The 23,806-nt window shown below is 39.3% G+C and overlaps 2 protein-coding genes across 6 annotated transcripts in view; one reads left to right on the forward strand and one right to left on the reverse strand.

Annotated features, from left to right (window-relative positions):
- The first annotated feature begins 2,357 nt into the window (after positions 1-2,357).
- On the forward strand, positions 2,358-13,507 carry LOC139763661 (uncharacterized). Its single transcript, XM_071689957.1, has 5 exons — positions 2,358-2,583; positions 4,956-5,138; positions 6,765-6,891; positions 8,479-8,619; positions 11,409-13,507. The coding sequence occupies exons 1-5, from the start codon at positions 2,520-2,522 to the stop codon at positions 11,986-11,988; spliced, it is 1,095 nt and encodes a 364-aa protein (XP_071546058.1). The 5' UTR covers positions 2,358-2,519; the 3' UTR covers positions 11,989-13,507.
- Positions 13,414-23,806, reverse strand: part of LOC139763658 (cytosolic carboxypeptidase 1-like) — a 133,760-nt gene continuing 123,367 nt past the window's right edge. For all 5 annotated transcript variants that reach the window (XM_071689953.1, XM_071689949.1, XM_071689951.1 and 2 more), the window contains 7 exons: positions 22,769-22,937; positions 22,516-22,650; positions 21,000-21,108; positions 18,544-18,700; positions 17,361-17,608; positions 15,650-15,778; positions 13,414-13,702 (listed from right to left, as the gene is read on the reverse strand). In XM_071689953.1, the coding sequence (XP_071546054.1) occupies positions 13,439-13,702; positions 15,650-15,778; positions 17,361-17,608; positions 18,544-18,700; positions 21,000-21,108; positions 22,516-22,650; positions 22,769-22,937 (1,211 nt within the window). In that variant the 3' untranslated portion in view covers positions 13,414-13,438. The remainder of the gene's footprint in view (positions 13,703-15,649; positions 15,779-17,360; positions 17,609-18,543; positions 18,701-20,999; positions 21,109-22,515; positions 22,651-22,768; positions 22,938-23,806) is intronic.

Below are 23,806 nucleotides of genomic sequence, written 5' to 3' on the forward strand. Positions count from 1 at the left end.
AGGGTTGTGGTGTGGAGGGGAGGGGGGTACAACATGGGAGGGTTGTGGTGTGGAGGGGAGGGGGTACAACATGGGAGGGTTGTGGTGTGGAGGGGAGGGGGGTACAACATGGGAGGGTTGTGGTGTGGAGGGAAGGGGTACAACATGGGAGGGTTGTGGTGTGGAGGGGAGGGGGGTACAACATGGGAGGGTTGTGGTGTGGAGGGGAGGGGGTACAACATGGGAGGGTTGTGGTGTGGAGGGAAGGGGGTACAACATGGGAGGGTTGTGGTGTGGAGGGGAGGGGGGTACAACATGGGAGGGTTGTGGTGTGGAGGGAAGGGGGTACAACATGGGAGGGTTGTGGTGTGGAGGGGAGGGGGGTACAACATGGGAGGGTTGTGGTGTGGAGGGAAGGGGGGTACAACATGGGAGGGTTGTGGTGTGGAGGGGAGGGGGTACAACATGGGAGGGTTGTGGTGTGGAGGGGAGGGGGTACAACATGGGAGGGTTGTGGTGTGGAGGGGAGGGGGTACAACATGGGAGGGTTGTAGTTATGGAGGGGAGGGGGTACAACATGGGAGGGTTGTGGTGTGGAGGGGAGGGGGTACAACATGGGAGGGTTGTGGTGTGGAGGGAGGGGGGTACACATGGGAGGGTTGTAGGTGTGAGGGGAGGGGGTACAACATGGGAGGGTTGTAGTGTGGAGGGGAGGGGGTACAACATGGGAGGGTTGTGGTGTGGAGGGAAGGGGTACAACATGGGAGGGTTGTGGTGTGGAGGGAGGGGGTACACATGGAGGGTTGTAGTGTGGAGGGGGGGGGTACAACATGGAGGGTTGTGGTGTGGAGGGAGGGGGTACAACATGGGAGGGTTGTGGTGTGGAGGGGAGGGGGTACAACATGGGAGGGTTGTGGTGTGGAGGGAAGGGGGTACAACATGGGAGGGTGTGGTGTGGAGGGAGGGGTACAACATGGGAGGGTTGTGGTGTGGAGGGGAGGGGGTACAACATGGGAGGGTTGTGGTTTGGAGGGAAAGGGGGGTACAACATGGGAGGGTTTTTGGTGTGGAGGGGGGGGGTTAAAAACCTGGAGGGTTGTGGTTGGAGGGGAGGGCCCCAACCAAAAGGGTTGGGTGGTGTGGGGGGGGAGGGAACAAACCAAAAAGGGTTGGGGTTTTGGGGGAAAGGGGGTAACAACTTTGGGGGGGTTATGTTTGGGTTGGGGGGAGGGGTGCAACTTTAGCTTGTTGGGGTGGGGGGGGGGGTAACAACTTTGGGGGGTTTGTTGGGGGGTGGGGAAGGGGGTAACAACATTATTTGGGTTGGGGGTGTGGGGGGGTGAACAACTTTGGGGGGAAAATTGTTGGGGGGTGGGGAAAGGGGGTAACAACCCTGGAAAAAGGGGTGGTGTGGAGGGGAGGGGGTACAACAGGGAAAGGGTTGGGTTTGGAGGGGGGGGTTTACAACAGGGGAGGGTTTTTGTGGGGGAGGGGGGGGGGAACAACATGGGAGGGTGTGGTGTGGAGGGGAGGGAACAAAAAGGGAAGGGAAAGGTGGTGTGGGAGGGGATGGAACAACTTTGGGGGGTTTGTTGGGGGGTGTGGGGGGGAAGGGGGAACAAATGGGAGGGTTGGTGGGAGGGGGGGGTTTCAACTAGGGTTTGGGTAATTCAACCAACCACTACAATTCCTAAAAAGGGGCAATAAACAACAACAATATATTAAATTTAATAAAAATTATCTATTTAAATTTAATAAACCCCCCTTTAAAATATAATTAAATTTAATAAAAAATTTTTAAATACCTCCCCCTTTTTTCCCCCCCCAAAAAATGGGGTTTACCCCCCTTAAAACCCCCTTTTAAAACATACCCCATTTTCCTGCTGGAGGGGGGGGGGGGGGGTTTAACCAGCAGTCTCCTCCCCCCGGCCTGACCTCAGCCCCCTTTGGGGGGGGGAAATGTCTGTCATCTTACTTAACTTCCTGTAGCCATCTCCGGTGTATTTCCCTTCGCCCCCGTACAGGAAACCCAGAGGTACATGGGGGGTGTGGTACGCCACGCTCAGGATAAAACTAGAAAACGGGGGGAAAAAATAAATGATATATTCTTTTTGAGATGATATATGTTCTCGCCCTTCCAGCAGACAACAATAAACCCTATGTTAATGTTGACCCGAGGGTTAGGTTCGGCGTAACTCTATCTAGATGGCGCGTATCTAAACAATTATTGTTGAGAAAGGAGTATATACAAGTACAGAGAGATATGAGAGATAAAGGGGCTTCAGCAGTCACCAGGTAAGGCGCGGGGCAAGGGGGCGGGGCGCGGGAGGCAGGGCGCGGGGGAGGCGGGGCAGGAAGGGCGCGGGGCAGGTAGGCAGGCGGGCTTCAGTCTAGGATTCTGGGAAGGACAAGTTGCCAGTGTTGAGGCAGAGGGTGAGCAAGGTAGACGCGTCGTCCCACCTACACTAACTACTCCTGTTCCTCCTTCCACAGGAGCCTTCTCAAACCACCAAATTGCCCCAGCAGGAGGACTGGCCACCATGATGAGCGCGAGAGCAATGCTGGGCGGAGTCCTGGTGTTGGCCATAGCCTCCCTCACAGCAGGTATGAAGCTCCTACACCATCATATATACATAATATGTCAATGTAACTCATTTATGTAACTCCCTGTCTATCTTCTCTGCTCCTCACAACCCCCATTTCAAGTGACCCTTTATTCATAATTATATTAATTACCAGAGATTCGCCCTTAAGGTGTCAGCTAATTTCTGTTTATTAGAATTACAGGAATTTTTTACTAATACTTTTAGGGGCATACCGAGAGGGGGGGGACTGGCCCCCTTTGGGCAAAACCTGTATACAGAAAACAATGTGTTTATTCTTACAATTATTCTAAACAAAATGTCTCGAAGGAAATATTAACTGATATGTGCACATACTTAACTTCTGGCAATTTACACTAAATGACCACTGAATTAATCATTATTTTCACCACTTTCCCACCAAACCTTCCCTTATCCTTGCAAATAAATGGAGTTACAGTTCGTCCCTACCAAAGTTCTCAATATGCTAAGTTCTATCAACAGAATAGGTACAGTGTCAATCCCCAGGTCCCTCTCACCCAGATCTAATGAAAGGTATTTCTTGACCAATATGAGCCATACCGGGGCTTTCACTTATTGTCTCCTATTCATTACTACTGCAAAATTTTTGGGTTGTAGTTTATCTGCGTAAGTCTCTTTATAAGTTAATGTAACCTTGGGATTCCTTTACTTTTCTCATGCTCATAACATCATGTGTAAACATTTAGCATGATTCTAATAATAGGAAGTCATTCCCTTTCATCAAGAATAATAGCACTCCTAAGACTGCGCACCCTGCTGTATGCCACTGGTTACCCTCTACCTACTTAGAAAAATGTAACATGTTTCCTTGTAACCCTTTTTGATCACCCAAAATAGTTTCCCCTTTACATTAGCCTGTACATTCAGTTTCCTTACCAGCCTCTCATGGGGAACTATATCATACGTCCCCAGGTAGAACGAAAATAAGTCATGCACCCACCCATTCTTTTATGTAAATCCCTCTAAAATGGACATTTACTTTTGTGTGAAGCATTACTGCCCTCCTCTTAAACCCCACTCTCCGTCTGATGGAGTTTCTCCATTACAAGTAATCATCCTTTGCTAACTGAAATTAACTTTACCAGTTCAGTGCATACTGCACTCGTCATGGAGTTTGGTTGGTGGTCCACTTCATTCTCCTTACTTACTTTCCTTAAAAGCTAGCATGACTTTTATTCTGTAACACTCCTTCAGCATCAAGCCCTCGAAAAGCTATTTGTTTTTAACATTCCAAGTGGTTATCAGGTGTTTTTGCACATTCCTTTATCATATATGTTGAGACTACTCCATAGCTGTATGGATCAAGATCTTCATTAACTTTCTCATGTTTCTTTCTGACATTCTGATATTTTCCATAGCCTCTTCCCTGTTCCACCTCTTTACTGCTTATTGTTGCTGGGATAAGTGTGTTGCACTGTAAAGTTGTTTGAGATAAACCTCCCTAAATCTCAGGAGGTGCAGGTCCTATGCTCTAGGGCATGCCCCACTGGTGGTGAGGGACCTAAGAACTGGGCCCTGGGAGTTGGCCTCGTTGTCCCACCTGACCTCCATGAGAGCCAGGCTCCCTCTCTGCACTGTAACGACATTGAAAAATTTGCATTTGGTCTTCACTTATTTCCTCCTCTGACTCTACATCCTCTCTTGATGAAGTTCTTCATTCTGATCATTTGTGTTCTAACTGATAACCTGCCCTAACATTCATTGAGCAACTTTGGCTCTTTCCAGAATGTTTCTTTCATAGAAAAATTTAAACTCAGAGTTTACTTCTCAAAAAAGTGAATGCACATGAACAGCCATAAACAGATCACTGATGTGTATGTGAAAGTGCATACATCTGTAGTGCAAGCTACATGGATGCTACAAGCCCTGGACAATGGTCAAACATTAGCCTACAGATGCAGAAACTGCTTCATATATATATACATATTTTTCCATCAGTCAAAAACATAATACTTTTCCTCTAAATAAAAGGAGGTGCATATTTTATACATCTAATTTTGTAAGCTTTTCAACAACTGACAAGCCCCATTTTTACCAGATATACCATAGATATACGTACCACAAAGCATGCAGTAGTTTCTGGAGCTTTTCTAAGGAAAGTAGGCTTTAAATTAGCTATATTATACATGACAACCAGAGAGTGGAAGTCTGCAAGTGGGGCCACCGTTAATATATTCCTGATGCTACTTCGCTAATGTGAAGAAGTAATTACTTATCATAAAAGAATGTGCCATGTTAAGAACAAGTCCTTTCCTATTAAACCAGGTACTCATGTCCATCCTCCTCCTCCCAATTCCCCATATTTCTCTCATTCATAGTTATTACTATCAACTTACATATTTCTCCCAACAGGCCAGCGGATTCGGACAGTGGAGTTGGCTAACTCACGGTATTTCATCTCCAATGATTCACCATACTCACCACAGCTCAACTGGTTCCTGGCTTATGAGTACTGTCGCACCATTGGTATGGAACTCCTCAGCTTTGAGAGGGTGGAGGAGGCCAATGAAATCTACGACTTCTTCAAATCACACAGTAAGCACCATGCACACATACATATTCAGTAATATGTACATACACACATAAACTTAAACATGCACTTAAAAGAAGGATAAAGATTACAAGTATCCATACAGATGAATAGTACAGAATAATCAAACTGGTTAATACAGAGCTAGAGAAAGTATTTGACAGTTGTAAGATGAGGGACAGTGGATTAGAAATATCTTTAAAAAAGTAGAAAAATGAAGTGGCGTTTCTTGGCAAAGAGAGAGAGAAAAAAAAGGCTTGATATGATAGGAAAATGAAGTGGTGTTTCTTGGGAGAGAGAGAGAGAAAAAAAAAAGAAAAGGCTTGATATGACAGGAAAATAAAGTGGTGTTTCTTGGGAGAGACAGGAAAAAAAAGGCTTCATATGGAATCAAGGGCAACTACATAGGATTCCCAAAAATCTTTCAATGATGATGGTCAGACATTAGTGAGATAGGAAATAATATCACTGGTGGATCTCACCTTACAGAAGCCACACTGGTGATAAGTGAGAAGACTGTGAGATTAATGTCTCAGGACATGGTAGTTGAGGGGGATTCAAAGACTTTGGAAACAGTAGATGTCAAAGCAACAGAGTGTTAGTTAGAGGGGTTAGAACAATTACCCTTCTTAGGTATGGGATGTACCAACCCATGCTATCAAGAAGAAACAGTTTGGGCAGTCTAGTTTCAGATTGGTGTATGTTTGGTGGAGTGGAGTTGAGCCTTGGTCAGAAGTGGAAAAGATGAGCAAAGCAAGACTGATTAAGAGGATCTACATATCAGAAGTGGAGGGAGCAAGAGGGATGGGAAGACTGAGTAAATGGATTAATAGAGGGAATGAAACTTTGAAATGCCAGGTTCTGAACATTAAGGAGGGTGATAGGCATCTAAGGGAAAGAGTAAATTGCAGTGTTGTGGTATATGGGTGGCAGTAGGCTGAATCAAGGCTTATGAAACAGACAGGGGAAATCACAAAATTTGATGATATCAACATGGAACAGCTTTGAACAAATGGAGGAACTGTTTAAGAAGACAGTAAGGGAAACAGACAAAAAGAATAAAAAAAAAAATATTTCTCTAATAACAGGGTAGCGGATGAGGGGAACAAGTTACATGAAGTAGTGAATGGAGAGAACATGCATAAATTCTAGAGCCTGTAAAACAGAGAGTAGTAAATGAGTGGGACTGTTCAAGAAGACAGTTTGGGACACTGACAAAAGAATTTGAAAATAAGTAGGGAAATATTTTTTTTTTAACAGGTTAGTGGATGAGAGGAACAACTTACCTTAAGTTCTGAATGTAAAGAATATGCAATAATTCTAGAGGCTATTATGGAAGAGAATAGGAAATGTAGCTCTAAAAGTGTATGACCATGGTTATACCAAACAGTATTAAAATCTAAGTTAAAATGATGGATTTACTATGGAGCAAGGAATGAAACAATTATCAGTAGGCATCAGGCAAGAGGCAGTACCAAGAACCTCTAGGGCTTCACCAGAATTAAGAGCAATGCAAAGTTGAGTTTATTGTTTGGATGCCCTTAAAACTAGTCTATAATTTTCAATTCAACATTACATTTCTATAATGAGGATATATGTTCATCATCAAGTTGCATCTGGCCTTTCCCCAGACTTCATCAACAGCAATTACTGGACAAGTGGCAATCAACTGGGCTCAGAGATGTGGATCTGGATGAGCACTGGACAACCTCTCAATAACACCTTCAACTTCTGGGAAGCAGGAGGTCCTCCACTTACGTAAGTTTTAGACCTATTGATCTGTATTATTAAACTTTCTTTACCGTTGATGTACTGAACATTACTGGTCATTCCAGTTTTCATACCTAGAGCTCAAAAAATATTCTTTAACATTATTCTAACGTAGCAAGGTAGCATGAGAAACAAATGAATGACAGCCTCCTTTGCAAACATTCACCCTGTATGTATAGAATAAGGTATTTAAAAGAGCCTACTATTTACATCCAAGCTCCTCAGACCACGTGGTTTACCTGGACTGTTTCATATACCAAATTGTCCCATTACTACACCAATCCAAATAATTCTTTGCCATATGTGTTTCACATCTGACTGAATGTTGGGCCTCAGCACACCAAACCCTCTTTTACTCCATCCTTGCATCTACTTCTTAGTCACTCCCTCCCACTTCTTCCCTCCACTTCTGAGAGAAAGTTAATTCATAGTTCTCTACTCATCTTTTCCATATGTTTAAAGCAATTTCAGCACACCTTGGTCAGCATTTTATTTTCTTACCTTTTTTCATGCTTACCATCAACTTTCTCCTTCCATACATTTTCCTAAACTTTTACCAGCTTATAGAGTTTCTTTCCTTGGGAGCTGTATCATCTGCATACAGTAACTGATTCATCCCCAAGTCTCCAAACCCCCAGCATACTACACACTAATCATTTATCTCCCTCAGCACCTCATCCATATACATCAAAGCATGTCATGAGCATGTCTTGCTATGGCTCACAATGTTAGAGCAAGGAAAGAAATCTACCCTTAAACTTTTCTCCTTTCGAAAAGTTCTGCAATGGGTGGCCACGTGGTCACAACCCAGCTTTAGATACCTTTGTATGCAACCTGATGAATGGTCATCCTAGAAGCTGTAAGGATGAACTGATACTTCTTGGAGATAATACCAAATTGTCACTGAAAGCACATATCATCTTCAATCTTCTGGTCCTCTCCCACTCCTCGTTTCTTACTTTCATTTTGCTTTTTTCCTCTACCTCCTATTCTCCCTCCCACCCATCTCCTTTCCCTTGCCCTCTCCACTTCAGGCTTGGTGCATTTCCTGTGGATGTGATGCACAAAATTTGGTACATACAGAAACATTCTGTACTAGAACATACTTCTTTACGGAGAACATGATGATTATAGAATATGATGTTCTAGATAGTAAAGGCACAAGAAGGGTCAGTGATGAATATGATACTCTCTAAAGAGTCTGGCACTGGGAGGGTTAATGCCTACAAAGTGAAACCAGTAGCATGGGTGAAGTACTGTACCTGTATGGTAAGGACAGAGGGGGTTAGAGCCAAGTTTCAAAAGGAGAGACCTCAAACAAATTAGCTGCAAAGAGGCCATACGTGTACCATAAGCACTTTTCCTGTTTTATAGCGAGTGATGTTCTACAACTACATTTGGAAACCCAGAAATGTTCTGACAACACTGAAAGACCAGAATGAATACTTTTAGTGATCATATAATATATTAGATGATACACTAGAACACTTCTTAACTTCTAGATCAACATTCTATCCTAATTTCAGTTACTATGCAAGTATTATTACTCTTATCCTTTGCCTCATCCCACAACAGCAAGTCCCAGCAGTCATGCATGAGCACTGAGAGGGGAATTTGGACGCCACAGAACTGCATGGATCAAAGGCACTTCATTTGTGAGCAGACTCGATGCTTCTACTTCAATTATGTGACTACCAACCGCGGTGCTTCTCAGGGGTAAGAGAAGGTAATGTTTATACAGGGCCTTTTTAGGGTGAAATAGTTTTACTTACCTGATCTTTAACAGCTTAATAATGATTAACTTCAAAAAGTTCAACATTCAAAAATATCTATGATATTACATTATTTTATAATCCACAATGTTTTTCTTGCCTTTGTGAGGTAGTATTGGGAACTAACAAACAGTGGCTAAATTTGCACACATCAACTATTTAGCTAGCCTGAATAAAGAACTAGTACCAGAGCTTACCATTCACAGCCACATGTCTTAAACTATTCCATGGTTGACTTCTTATGCCCTGGTTCAGCCCAGTGACAGCATGTTGCTCCCAATATACCACAATAATCCAATCCATTCCATCCCATGCATGCCTCTAAACCTCCTGAATGTTCAGGCCCCAGTAATGCCTCTTTCATTCCACCTTTTCGTTTCCTTTGTTCTCCCCCTTCCCCTTAATCCCACGACTTCTGACAAGTAAATTCTCTTAATCAGTTTTTCTTTGCTCATCCTCTCCTTATGTCCAAACCATTTCAGCATACTATAGTTAGCCCTCAGTCTGACTATGCATGCAACCATAACTCATTTTTATAGTCATTCCTTACACTATTAACCTGCCTTACACTATTAACAGGCATTTCATTTCCAAAAAATTCACCTTCGTCCTTTCCTCTGTGTCTGAGACTGAAGACTCACATTCATGCAACATTATTGGGACTACTTTAAACATAACTATCTCTGCTCTAACAGACATACACCTCTCCTTCAACACCCACTCCTAAACTATCCTATCTTATCCCCCTGCTGCAAGCCTTTCCTTTTCATTTGTTCATGCTTACTCTTGGTTCTCTTATTTCACACACTTGCTCAACTTTGTCTAGCTTTTGGAGTTGCTCTCTCAGATCTGCAACCAGAGCAATGGCTGTCATCTACAAAGAGCAATTGATTCATCTCTCGCATCACCCAATTTTCAGCATATCGCAAACCTGTCCCTTATTCTAAGACCTTTGCATTCACCTCCCTCGCCACCTTACCCATAAAAACAGTGGTTGGCAGGCAGCCACAGACCAGGGAGGTATATTGCCAGTACTATCCACCTGGGTATCGGGAGGGTCAGTAACAGTTGCATGGTGATCAAGCACTTCACTGGTTGTCAAGCTGCTCTCCTTTGACCTAAGTAGCTATCTTTTCTTTCTGTCTCACCCAGATGTGGCCAGCTGGCATTCTCTCCACAAGCAAACAATGTCTCCTTGTCACAAATAACACTTGACAGACACTTACCACACAACTCATTCTTCCTAACTCTACATTTTTTTGCGATGAGTCCTATTTACTAGGCCTACCTTTTAGCAAAATGGAAGCAGCAATAAACAAAAGTAGTAGGTAGGAACGTTAGACAGTAGCATTAGGTAGAAACACTGGGCAGAAGTTGTAGGTAGGAACATTGGCTGGGAGCATTAGGAAGAAGTGGTGGTTTGGATCATTAGATAGACATATTAGGTAGCAGTAGCTGGAGGGAACGTCAGGCAGGATCCTCTAAAAATGCAGCATGAGAGATGCCCTCTGTCAGTGGCCTGCTAAGGATGAGGTATTAAAGGCTAAGTGGTGGCACTGGAGTTCAGCAATTCTAGAGACTCTTTTGCCATGGCCATCCCCGCAAGGGAGTTCCCAATAGGAACACACATCAGAGATAAAGATAGATGGATAAATAGCTTATGCTACATGCTTACTTCTGTTTGTGAACTACAACATGGAAAAAAAAAATAGTATTCTGTTTCTTGTTATGAAATAAAAAAATCGATTTAAAAGTACAGGATATATCTAAACAAGGTTACAATAAAGTGATAAAGTTAATGCATAAATTTTAACTGGGCTGAGGCAATGGTGAGTGGCAGAGTTAGGTGGAGGATCAGCTGGGAGGATTCTTGTATGCAAATTCAACATCTCTACATAGAAAAGAAATATATGTAAATGTAAAGGATATGTACATACAAAACTTGAGCTTTCAACATGTGGGATAAGTGAGGAAGCAGCTAAGAACTGTGTTTGGGGGAAAATATGGAAACAGGATGATAGGTATTGAGAAAATTAACATTCAAGTTTGACACTTTGAAATGAATGGTTAAAAAGTAATTCTTATGGGAAGAGAGGACACAGTAAAACTGACCCCAAGAATGTATTTGAGAGCAACAAGTGAGTAGGTGCAGAGGATACAGAGGTAGGTCAAAAGTAAAATAAGAGTATGTGAAAATCAAGTAGATATAAAAAAATGGAGGTTTATCCTTAAAGAAATCTGGCATTAGACTCCCAACTTTATATTGTGAAACTGCATATGATACAGACACACACTTTGGTGTTAAAGAACTCAGCCTGTAAGTGGTAGCACCGCAAGCAAGAAGTTGTCTTTGTTGAAGCAGTATCATTGTCAGTGGACAGAAAAGAATACAGCATCATCGAGGACCTTCTTGCCCCAAACTTTGCTCCCACATGGAGCACAATCTTGAGGCTGCAGTGGTGCCATAAAAGGGGTTCTAATGCTGTGATAATATTAACAGAAAGCATAGTGAAACTGTCCTTTTATGAACAATGGTTTTGGTCACAAGGATATCTACAAAAGCTATACAAAAATCATACCTGGCTTCTACTTTGTTATTAGTTCACTGATAATAATCACCTGTAAAACAAACCTGGCCTCAGTTTTCTTTTCAGTCATTGGTAAATAATCAACAATCTAAACACATACTAATTTACTGCAGATGACTTTAACATCATCATCATATTCTCGCAGAAACACAACCATGGTGCCTGGAGTTACTCATGTCCCAAACAGGACATTTCACCATCCCATCAGTCCAGTGATACGAACATTAGGACAGCCATCAGCTGTGAACCCTAAGAAGGAACAGCAACATCAAGATCAACGGCAGGTTCAGCAAAAACAACAATCACAGCACGAACAAGACAAGAGCCCTATAATTGAAGTCAAGTCAGACATATCCTCAACTGTGGACAATCAAACATCCTCAACTCTGACATCTCTGAAAGTAATGACAACTCTACCACAAGATGCCAAAGTTACTGTCACACCAGCCCCTCAGCAAGACATCAAGACAATGGCTCCTGAACTTAAACAGGAGAACAGAGAAATGCCCTTAAAGCATGTGAGTCCAAACACTCATGTTGCAACCCAGAACAATGAAATTATTCCCAGTGATCCTGTTTTCTTGCTGCAACAGATAAGGCCACCCACTCAAGACTTTATCCCAGGAGAGCCAAAAAAGGAAAGGCCTGCAGACACTAGAGTAACTGGCCTCCTCAGTCGTAAGGAAACATTCAGCTGGGCTCTTCGAGATTACAATTCACAGTGACTTTTGAGCCTCATGTAAATGAAGTTGAGTCCTATTCATTTATCATATATACATACATATTTATATATATATACTATATACTGTGCTATCATAATTGCTTACTGTTCCATTATGGTTATCATTCTTATTCAATAATAAAAAGTAATGCTATATATCAGGTAATTACAACTCAAGAACATTTCAAAGAAATCTATACGGTACACACATATATCTTCTCATAATTAATTCATTTGTATTATAATCTCATCTTATATCACATTTTCCTCCCATATTTCCTCTTTGTATCCTCATTCACTATTTTTGCATTTATATTAGTGTGAAATGAAAGTGTAAAATATTAAAAAAAAATCATTCCCCCAATCTTTTTTTTACACTTGATTGCATTAGCTAGATAGCACCAGGGACAGATGAAGAAAGGTTGCATTCACTCACATCCATTCTTTAGCTGTCCTGTGTAATGCATCAAAACCACAACTCCCCATCCACAACCAAGCTCCACAAACCTCACCGTGGTTTCCCCCAGCCACTTCATATGCCCTGGTTCAGTATATTGACAGCACATCAACCCCTGTATACCAAATCATTCCAATTCACTATATCCTGAGTACATCTTTCACCCTCCTGCATCTTCAGGCTCCTATCACTCAAAGTCTTTTTCACTCCATCCTTCCATCTCCAATTTGGTCTTTTCCTTCTCCTTGCTTCCTCCACTTCTCATAGTTATAGCCTCTTTGTCAACCGTATGTCCAAACCATTTCAAAACACCATCTTTGACTCTCTCAACCACAGTGTTTTTATTACCACTGCTCCCTCTTACCGCTTTATTACTTACTTGATCAAACCACATATTCTCCTTACACATTTCATTTCCAACACCTGCACCCTCCTCCACACAGCCTCATCCACAGCCCATGCCTCACATCCATAAAACATTGTTGGGAGTACTACATTCAAAGACACACTTTTTTTCCCCTACCAAAAAATCATCCCTAATCCCAAAATTTTCAAATCCCATACACAGTATTTCTAATTTTTATGCAGGTTTTAACTACCAATTCAAAATGGTGCATGTGGCATATCTCTTAAATAAAAGTCATCAAACTGCATTTTCATATAAGCTGTCATTTTTTCGGAATTTCAAAACTTCTCTCCGCAAATGCAAAAGCTAAAATTCCAATTTTTTCTCCTTTTATAACTGTTTTGGTTATGGTGCTTCGGTTTTGGACAGCCTTCCTGGTAACCATTATCCTGTAATTTGCTTGACTTCATACAGCATTCTCCTTAATAGATTCACTGTTAAAGTATCATGTAGCACAGTACAGGGTTTCTGCAGGGGTGTCATGGTTCAGATGGCTATATATCATCATGGTATAAATCAATGGTAGTTGGTGTTTCCAGGTTGTCATATACCTACACACTAACATGATTCAGTTACAAGTACCTTTGTTATTTAATTAATAAGAACTATATGTACTGTAGTATGACAGTCCAATACAATAAAATGTCCTAAAGACAATAATTTCACTGTATACTTACTTCCCATGATGACACCTTCAGGATTTAGCATTGGCACTATTTTGAAGATGAATTTCTCAAGTAACAAACGTGCAGGAGGGGAGTCTCCAACAAGATAATTAAGCACGCCTTCCATCACCCAAGAAGAATTACTCTCTCCAGGGTGCACTCGGGCAGTCAAGAAGATCACTTCTTTGTCCTGGAAAATAATAAAAACTGTATAACAGAATGTGCATTGAGCCAGTAAGTTTTTTTTTTCTTTATTTTTTTTGCCGGTCTCCCGCGTTTGTGAGGTAGCGCAAGGAAACAGACGAAAGAAATGGCCCAACCCACCCCAGTAAGTATGGTTAATAATCTATGCAACTATCTATTCATTTATTATCATCTACAACTTTTTGAAATCTAGGATGTGGATCAGGAACACAGTCTCTCAGGTCAATTATAACCATTCTCAACTTTCAATCAGTGTTCAAGTGAAACATCGACTTGTATACCAACAAACTGCTCATTTTATCATTTTGCACTTTGAAATAATCTGTCTATTCATCTTTTTATTCTTAACTGCAGCCAACATGGCACAAGCAAAAGCATGCCTTAATCATGACTATCTAGGTTGAAGACAGAATAAAGAGTAGGACAAGTTGAACATAGCTGAGATTAATATCAGCTCATCATGTTTTTGCAGACCTGACTACTAATCTTTATGATACAGCTACTGGAAAACTTGGCCACTCCTGTGAGGTCAAAAAGCACAAGAAAAAACTCATGGTAACATTCTTATGCAATAAAAGATTTGCATGAGTAAATATGAAGAATGGAAAAAAGAAATCCTTTATCTGTTTTTGTTTTGCCATGGTGGAGAGCTGAGGTTTATAAATCATATTCTTGGCAGAAAACTCAAAAACCATTAAATTCCAAAAGATTTAAAAGCATAGGCAGAAGGTTGAAAAATGAAAAACAAATCCTTTATCAATCTTTGTTTTGCCAAGGTGGTGTTGTTGGAGAATACTACACTTGGCACACAATTTAGAGTCTCATGATGTATATTGCAGATGACTGCATACCAAAAAATGTTGTACTAGTACATCGTATATTAAGAGTCTCCTTTCTTTTTACCATCCCATTCACTTTGAGTCACTCCATATCCTAACTCATCCAGAAAACACCGTATCCACTTATTTTTCTACAACCACACTCGGGTTTTTCAAAATACTCAATCACTCTCTGTTCTACACCTCTGTTTGAAACAACTTCCCTTTCTGCTTTCCTCACTTGCCCTGTTATTTTCTTCAAATACTTAACCTTTTTCACAGCATCTAGGACTACTATTTTTATAGTACAGGAGAAACAGAATAACTGAATCTAAAAGAATTCTATGAAATATTTAAAAGAAGAACCAAGCAATAATATTTGAGAACCCAGCAAGAGAGATGGAGAGACTTTAATGTTCTGCTCAAAGAAATATGAAATATCTAGAGTACTGAAAACATTAAAAGCAGACTCTACAAAAGGCTGTAAACAGTGCAAGATTAAATAAAGACTAACAACTACACAATGTACATGGCAGCAAAAGGATGACAATATTTTGGGACAAGCAGCATACGTGGTGAGTGTTACATGTTAGTCTAGCTTCAAAGGAAAAGTCCTGTCCTAGGTTCTATGAGATACTCTATTTATCAAGTCAAATTTCATGCTTGAACCAATAAATAATAAACAGCAATTTATCCCTATCCCAACTCCATGGTTTCCAATCAATCAGATGAACAGAGTTAACTTGGGTATCAATCCAGAAGAATGAAGACCAAACACCATAAAAGACATACATTAATTTTGTCAATAAAACCTGTCTAATGATATTGCAGTGCTATAGACACTCACACAGCACAATATACCAATAGAACACTGTAATCTCTCGTATATAATGAGCCAAATTCTATTTTTGAACTAATTTATGCCAGTGCAGTTTTAACAATTAAAGAAAATGAGTCTAATCTTTCTTGTATGCTAATGATTTCATTTCAAACCTCAAGTAGTATATGTTAAGCATTCAGTGTAATCTAAAATTGAAATTGTGAAAAACACAACTTCCAGAAAGTAACAAATCACAGACAAAATCATCCTATAACTACAAAAATGACATCCACACCTTCATATTGTCCTTGGCAGTGATGGTAAGAACAGGAACAGGGTTCCCATTGAGTGTGTAGCACAGAACCTGGTTACTGTAGAACACATTACTTGGGAGCACACATGAATCTTGTTTGTTGAGGTAGACCTGTCAATAAGATGGAGGGATCTGATAAGTATAAACTAACAAAAATTATTGGACACATTGAGTATTTATGGAATTCATTTTGCTATGAATCATAGTTTAGATCGCACAACCAAGACTGCTCTTGGTGAACAAAAACAATTCAGTCTTAAAGGTGAACAAAAACAATTCAGTCTTAAAATGCAACATTATGTCAAGTAAAGCTCAAAATCATATGAACTTTCTCTGAGTCACATATCTCTATTATATATTAGTAGTCTTTGCTTTCGAGACTGGATTTTATAATTTCATATACAATCTGCTCCTAGCCTTAAGTGGTGGTTCACATACATACAGACTGTCAAGTCACTCATACATATCATTAACCCATACCCATGTGTTACAATGAAATACAAATCTTCACATTTAAACAAGTACTTGCTTTTTCATACTGCATGCTAAGCTGAATCATCAGTGAGCTCAACATCACTCATTCTAACTCAATACACAAAATGATGCTATTGCATTCAATCCTATAAAACATATTGTGCGAGTAATCCACTTTTATTCCTCTTATCTTTAACCTACCCAGACCTATATATAAATATACAGTGGGTTCCAGATCTACATATTAGAGGTGGCATAAGTATTCCTTTATGCAAACTTCTTCTATATTCTTTATTTTTTTCCAAAGCTTTCTGTTCATTCCCAAATTCATACCAATACTTAAGCAGCAACTGTGCAGCGTAGTTTTACGTCTTTTAGCGTCCAAAATACATCTCTTGAATAATAGGCTGGCAAAACATTCTACAACTATAATATTCCTATTCATGAGTCAATCCAGATGTACAGAAGGTAAGTGTAACTCAAAACTCAACATTCAATACAAAATCTGACAGGGTTTCATGATGCCATTTTTTCAAAATTCTAGTTCCAACATCAATTCAATTTTCTCATTTAGACTACTTAATACTACAATTATTTTACCAAATGAAAGAAATTTAACCATTATTTTCTTCTCGTTCATACCTGCTCACCTTTTCCTACCTAAAAAGGTAGAGTCAGGAACAGAAAAATGATACCTAAAGGAAAAATTATAACTTAGCTCCTCTCCTGACCCTACTTTTAGAGCATGATGATACAGGAGGAAAGATTTTCCAGCCCCCATACTGTGATCAATTCTATTTCAAATGCATTGTAATCTATAACTGACGAAGCTCTATATTTCAAGATTATGGATGTCTTTCTTGTGATGGTGCAAAGGGCATGCTAATCTTTTTCTTCTTCTTTCTTTCGTACTATTCGCCATTTCCCACATTAGCGAGGTAGCGTTAAGAACAGAGGACTGGGCCTTTGAGGAAATATCCTCACCTGGCCCCCTTCTCTGTTCCTTCTTTTGGTAACATAGGCATATGCCTGTGGGTCTTCCTTTGCCAACTGTATGCAAGGTTGACCAGATCCAGATTTCTCAATGCATATCAGCATATAAAATCAATGGACAAAGTCTTATTAGACTATATTCAAGCATAAAGCTAGATTAAATCAAGCTTTTGTGATATCAAGTCACATAGTAAATCAAAATGACAAGGTTGATCATATTACTAACCTGAAGCTGAGTATAGGTGTAAGGATAATGATAAGCAATATAGCATACATCATATGCATGAGGGAATGTCACAGTGAAAGTTGCTGTGTAGTAGCACTTATTTGCAGATTTCTTCAACCGAACATTATCATGACTCTTTGGGACACGAGAATAGTGGTTTTTGTGGTAACAGATGTCATACCCTGTACGAATCCATGCAGGTCGACCCTCAATAGCTTCTTGTACACTAAACATGACTGGTTTCATACCTGAGATGGAAATGAGACTTTCATGTAAAGAAAATCCTATATATTACCTAATAATTTTCAAATTACCTCAATCAATATGAAAAGGTAACAATGGAAAACACATACAGTGTGATTAGAAATGTTAAAGTAATATAAAGCATCATTTAAACAAAATATGAAGACATTTAAGAGAAATACAAACTTCATCCTACCTCTACAATGAAAAAAATTCACCACTGCAAATGGCAATCAGAATTATCACATTCCTCATTACAAGTAATGAAATGTCTGGTACATGACTGATCAAGCTGAACACGGTTTTGATCACACCTTGCTTCAGTAATGTGAAAGAACATGAAATATAAAACTGTCACAAACAAAGAGTTATCCTTCAGGCTTCATTTCAACCAATAATGGATCAATATCTCTGGCCACATCCAAACTACAGCCTCCTTTAACAAGTCTGTCACACATTTTAAAACAACAATCAACCAATAAAATTTCTCTTTTCACTGACTTTCCAAGCTACATCTCATTATTTCTATGCTTTAACAGGATGATCCAAACCAAACTGAAGAACTTAATTTATCTACATTTTCTTAAAATAATTTCTTGTAATGCATGCTAGAAACTTCAATTTTTTGTCAGCTAAAAATCTTATTTCAGAGTCAAATATATGGATTTCAGCAATAAAATCTTCAAATCAGAATTTCTATTCTATAGAAAAACACAATGACTATAATTCTTGATACATATGTGCATGCACTTATCACCCTTACATCTAAAAGGCAATTTCCTGAAGACATTAGACCAAAATTAAACTTTTTTACACAAATCAGGTCAAATTTTTTACACTGCCACATTAATCATACAATTAGCAATAATCTGCAAAATTTAGCAAAAGATATTTGCATTTCATCACATTTCTATGACACTGATGAAAGAGAATCACATACCAAAATTGAATTCACTATTTGGTTTCTCATTATTGATGATGTTGAAGACATATGGTGTGTTTGGCTCCATGTTGCTCACTTCAAAATAGAACCACTGATGATGATGAGATGAGCTGACATCCGCATTCAGAATTAAATCATACTCAAAGCTGGAGGCCTAAATACAACAAAAATATCCATTAACATTGAATTCAAAGAATATTTTCTAGACTGAGATGCAACATGTCATTTAATAATTGTTAATTATACACATAGTTACTAATACTGAAATGTGTTCCATGTTTATGATTCTTTCACATAATACTTATAGAGTATGCCTTCCACCATACCTCCATTCCTGTTATCTATGATTAAAGTTTTTCCAAACAATACTTTTACAGTATGCCTCCTAGCAAAACTCCATTCTGTTATCTATGACTAAAGTTCTTCCATGTAATACATTTATAGTATGCCCTTTCATAAACCTTCATGCTGTTGTCTTTAACTAAAGTTCATCTATACAGTACTTTTACAGAATACCCCCTTGTAAACATCCATTCCTGTTATCTATAACTACTTAAGTTCTTGCACGTAATACTTTTACAGTATGCCCCCTGATAAACCTCCATTCATGTTATCTATGACAAAGTTCTTCCACTTGATAATCTTACAATATGCCTCCTCTCAGATGCATCGTATGCCCTGGTTCAGTTCCTTAATAGCATGTTGACCTCTGTATACCACATCTTTCCAATTCACTCTACCCCATGCACACCTTTCACCCTCCTGCATGTTCAGGCCCTAATCTCTTAAAATCTTTTTCACTCCATCCTTTCATCTCCAATTTGGTCTTCCTGTTCTCCTCGTTCCTGCCACTTCTGACACATATATCCTCTCTGTCAATCTTTCCTCACTCATTATCTCCATATTCCCAAACCATTTCAGCACACTCTCTTCAACTTTCTCAACCACACTCTTTTTATTACCACACCTCTGTCTTACCTTGTCATTAATTGCTAAATCAATATCATCACACCTCTGTCTTATCTTGTCATTACTTGCTCAATCAAACTACTTCACTCCAAGCACTATCCTGAAACATTTCACTTCCAACACATTCATCCTCTTTTGCACAGCCTTATCTGTAGCCCATGCCTTGCATCCTTATAATATTGTTGGGAGTGCTATATCTTCAAACATCCATTTTTGCCCTCTTTGATAACTATCTCTCTTTCTACTCATTCTTCAGTGCCCTCAAAACCTTCGTCCCCTCACCTACCCTATGATTCACTTCCACTTCCATGGTTTAACCCAGTCACCAGTCCTTTTCAGCACAAAACTCCACAAGCTGTTTAACATTTCCATTCATAACAGTGAATACCCAATGCCCCCCAATTATACCCTCAACTGCCACATTACGCACCTCTGAATTCAAATCACCCCTCACTAATACCCAGTCTCTGGCATAAAAATTGCATAGACACTCACTCAGATGCTCCCAAAACACCTGCCTCTCATGGTCAGGGATATAAGCACCAATAATCCACTATCATTTTAATCCAGATCAGTCTAGAATTCTCTTCTTTACAGACTTTCACACACTCCCTTAACTCATGCTTTAGAAGTAGTGCTTCTCCCTCCTTAGTTCTTGTTCTCTCAATAACCCATGACTCTACACCTTTCACCCTTGAGCTTTGTTTCACTCAGAGCCAGAACATCAAAATTCATTTCTTCAAAAATGCTATCTATCTCTCCTCTCATGTCATCTTGGTTACATCCACACACACTTACGAGACCCCAGCCTGAGTCTTCAAGGAGGATGAGCACTCCCTGCATGCTCTTTCTCCTGTTCTGTCTTTTAAAAGTTGAAATAACATATAAGGATATATGGATTGATTAATCATGAACATCAGACATGCAAAGTGCACCACTCTAAGGACTGAGGGAATAGGTAAAATGTAAAGAGGAAAAATGTATTTGACTGAACAAAATCACAGGAAGTATGAAAAAAAAGATAGCCATTTAAATGCATAGTCAAGTCAAATGTATAGGGAATGATAAGTTTATTAAAAGACCTTGGAATGCTACTGTTGAAGGTATAAGAGAAAAATGGAACCTTGAAAGAGAAGGGAGCAAGTAGCTTATATCTTCCACGATATTTAGAATGAAGGAATGGTTTCTTATTATATGTATTAGTAAAACTATTTTCCAAGAGAAAATGGTGTATGGTAGGGTAAAGTTCACTTTGCAGCTCAAGTAAATGCAAAAATCTATTAATCTGAGCACACTATACTCAGGCTGAGGATACATGTAAATGATATACAAAGCTGTGAGCGCTTATTTTCCTCTTGTGAATATGAGTGAAAAAGAAGACATCAGATAGACAGATAAACAGATACATAAACAGTACTCATCTATCCTTTAAATGAGTAAGATATTTCCACGCTGTATAACTAAAAAGATGCTTAAGGACTTACCTGAATGACTCTGCGCAGATTACCACTTTCAAATCTAGACTCAAAGTTGAGGTGGTTGACAGCCACATCCCGTTTACCAGCACGCTTTTCATCCCAGTTGCTAAGGAGTCTAGAAATAAATGAAAAAACATTTCACATGGAGGCGAGCAGAACTGGGACAAGAAATTAAATCAAGATATATGAACAGCAGTAAAAAATGATTTTCAGTTAACACAGTTTTACTAAGCAGTAGAGATTTTGTACCAAAACATTGACAACGAATGCTGTCTCACTTCTTTAAGTCTCTTTGACTTCCTTATCCTTCTCATTACCCTTTCACCTATATCTTATTATCCCTATCTTTAAATATACTGGGTGTAAAATAAATCATTCCACATAGTCTATAGAGCAGGTAGAACAACAAGAAAATGTGCTTGAATAATTAATCAAGTCACCATATAATCCTAGTATCCCTTTTATGGAGCTCTTACAATTTTGAGGCTGTGCCTCAATCAAAAGCATGGAAATAATGAATTCTTTTGGAGTAAGAAGATCCTTGAGCCTGTACACTTTTTCATCTACTGATGGTGATACAGCCTTGCTGAAGGTGACTTTTCACTCATGGTGTAAACACACAAATGGAGGATGTTGAATCATGTAAGAAGTCAATAGACTATGAGAGCATTCAAGGGACTTTCCAGATGTTTTGACTTGAAACATATAATACATATAAACTAAATTACAATCCTCAGAATTACTTCAATCCTGAGACACTTGGTCCATCCTTAAGTATTAGACTTACATCATAAAAAGATACAGTCTTTTCACTAAATGTTGCTGACTCAACCGAAGAAAGAAAATTTTTCAAAAGGTAAATGCATTTCCTGTATATTCATCTCTATTCCTGATAGTTATAAGTTGATGTTGTATCATAAAATGAAGTGAAAAGAGGAGCAGCAAGTAGCTTGATCAAATTATTTTTGCTTTCAGTTTGATGGTAAAAAATATGAAGATGTACAGATTAATGAATAGAGATAAGACATATAGATATACAGAAAGACAAATCTATAGACAGACAGACAAACAAATAACATACGGGCAGAAAGATTGACTGAAGAAAAGATAAAAAGTGTTAAATGAATAACTGATACAGATAATTACAAATGTAGATATAAAAAGAATAATCTTTTTCGCATTTGATAACTGTTTCCCATGACAGTGAAGTAGCACCAGGAACTGATGAACAACAGCCTTATTCACTGAAATCCACACTCTAGTAATGTATAATGAAAAAAAAAAAAAATAGAGCCCCCCCCTCTCCACAACCATGCCCTACAGAAATTTCCATCATTTCCCCTAACCAATTTCATATGTGAAAAAATGAGCAAGTTTTCAAGTTATTCATGGTACAAAACATATCAAAACTTAAAAATGAAGCATCTCTTTAAAATCACTTGATTGAAGGTATGGATTTAACTTAATCTGTGTTGTACTATCTTAAAGAGCATATCATACACAGAGAATATCATACACAAACCTTGAAGAACTACTTGTGGGAGTTATCAGTTGCCTTGAAAGTTCAGATTTCAACAGGTAGTCCAAGTCGTAAACAACACGCTCCATGTAGGTTTCTGGATGAAGTACGCGTTCAACAGTAGCAATAGCTTTGCTCCTGCAATGCAACAAGTTGACATTTTATATCCAGTGAAATATTCATCATAGATTCACAATCTAATTTTCATCATCATATACTATATAAAGAAATAAATATTACTAATGTAGAATCCTACCTGCAAACCTTACGGTCCTTTTCATACAATTCCTCAAGATACGTGGGTCCATGAGCACCTACCATATCTGGGTAAGCAACTTTAACAAAGTTTATGAGACTCTTGGTGGCGTTTGCAGCTTGAAGGTAATGTTCCATGCTTGTTTCTGGAATGATATCACCACCACTTCCTGAAAAATTAAAATTTTGGGTGAGAAAGCAACTTTATAAGTTGCTGTTGAAGCCTATTTATTGTTGCAATGTACACATATCTGCAGGCAATGGGGACAGAAAATAGGGGTGGGACATTGGGGCATAAGCCCTCTCTTGTTGTAAGTAGCATTTTCAGTAACTTGAGGGATCTATGATTCGTTCTTTTACATCTATCTATCCATCTATATCTCTGATGCCCATTCCCTCCTTGAACTCCCATTAAGAAGGTTGCCACAACAAAACTGTCTCTACTTATCCCTGTCCTTGAATGCCTCACTCGCATACATCATTTCATGCATTCTTCCACCTTTGCTCTCCCTCTAGGAATCTTCCATTCTATTTCTCCTGGTTACAGATGGTCTTCTTTTTACATCAACTCTTTTAATTGTACTATCATACAATCTCCTTGTAAACTCCCCGATTTGCATTCTTTCCACATGCCCAAACCACCTCAAAGTATTACATTTCACCCACTCTACCACTCCACAATTCATTTCCTTTGTATTCCCTACCACACCACATCTCTCACTGAAAGTTTTGCTCAGCTCTCCAACCACTCTCACACATGCATTCACCACATTACAGAAGGCTTTCACACCATTTAACAGTTGTCCCCTTACCCCATCTCATGAAGCATTCCACTCAACTCTGTCATATGCTTTTTCCAAATACATAAAAGCTGCATACTGCTTCTTACCTTCCACTAAAGACTTTTCCAGTCATTTCCATTACTCTATTAATCAATACCCTTTTACACACTTTTCCTGGTACACTTAACAGACTTATTCCCCTATAATTGCTACATATATACTTAACACCTTTTCCTTTGAATGTTTTCTTTTCTTTC

This window comes from Panulirus ornatus, chromosome 47 (assembly GCF_036320965.1).
Source record: "Panulirus ornatus isolate Po-2019 chromosome 47, ASM3632096v1, whole genome shotgun sequence".
Taxonomy (NCBI): Eukaryota; Metazoa; Arthropoda; class Malacostraca; order Decapoda; family Palinuridae; genus Panulirus; species Panulirus ornatus.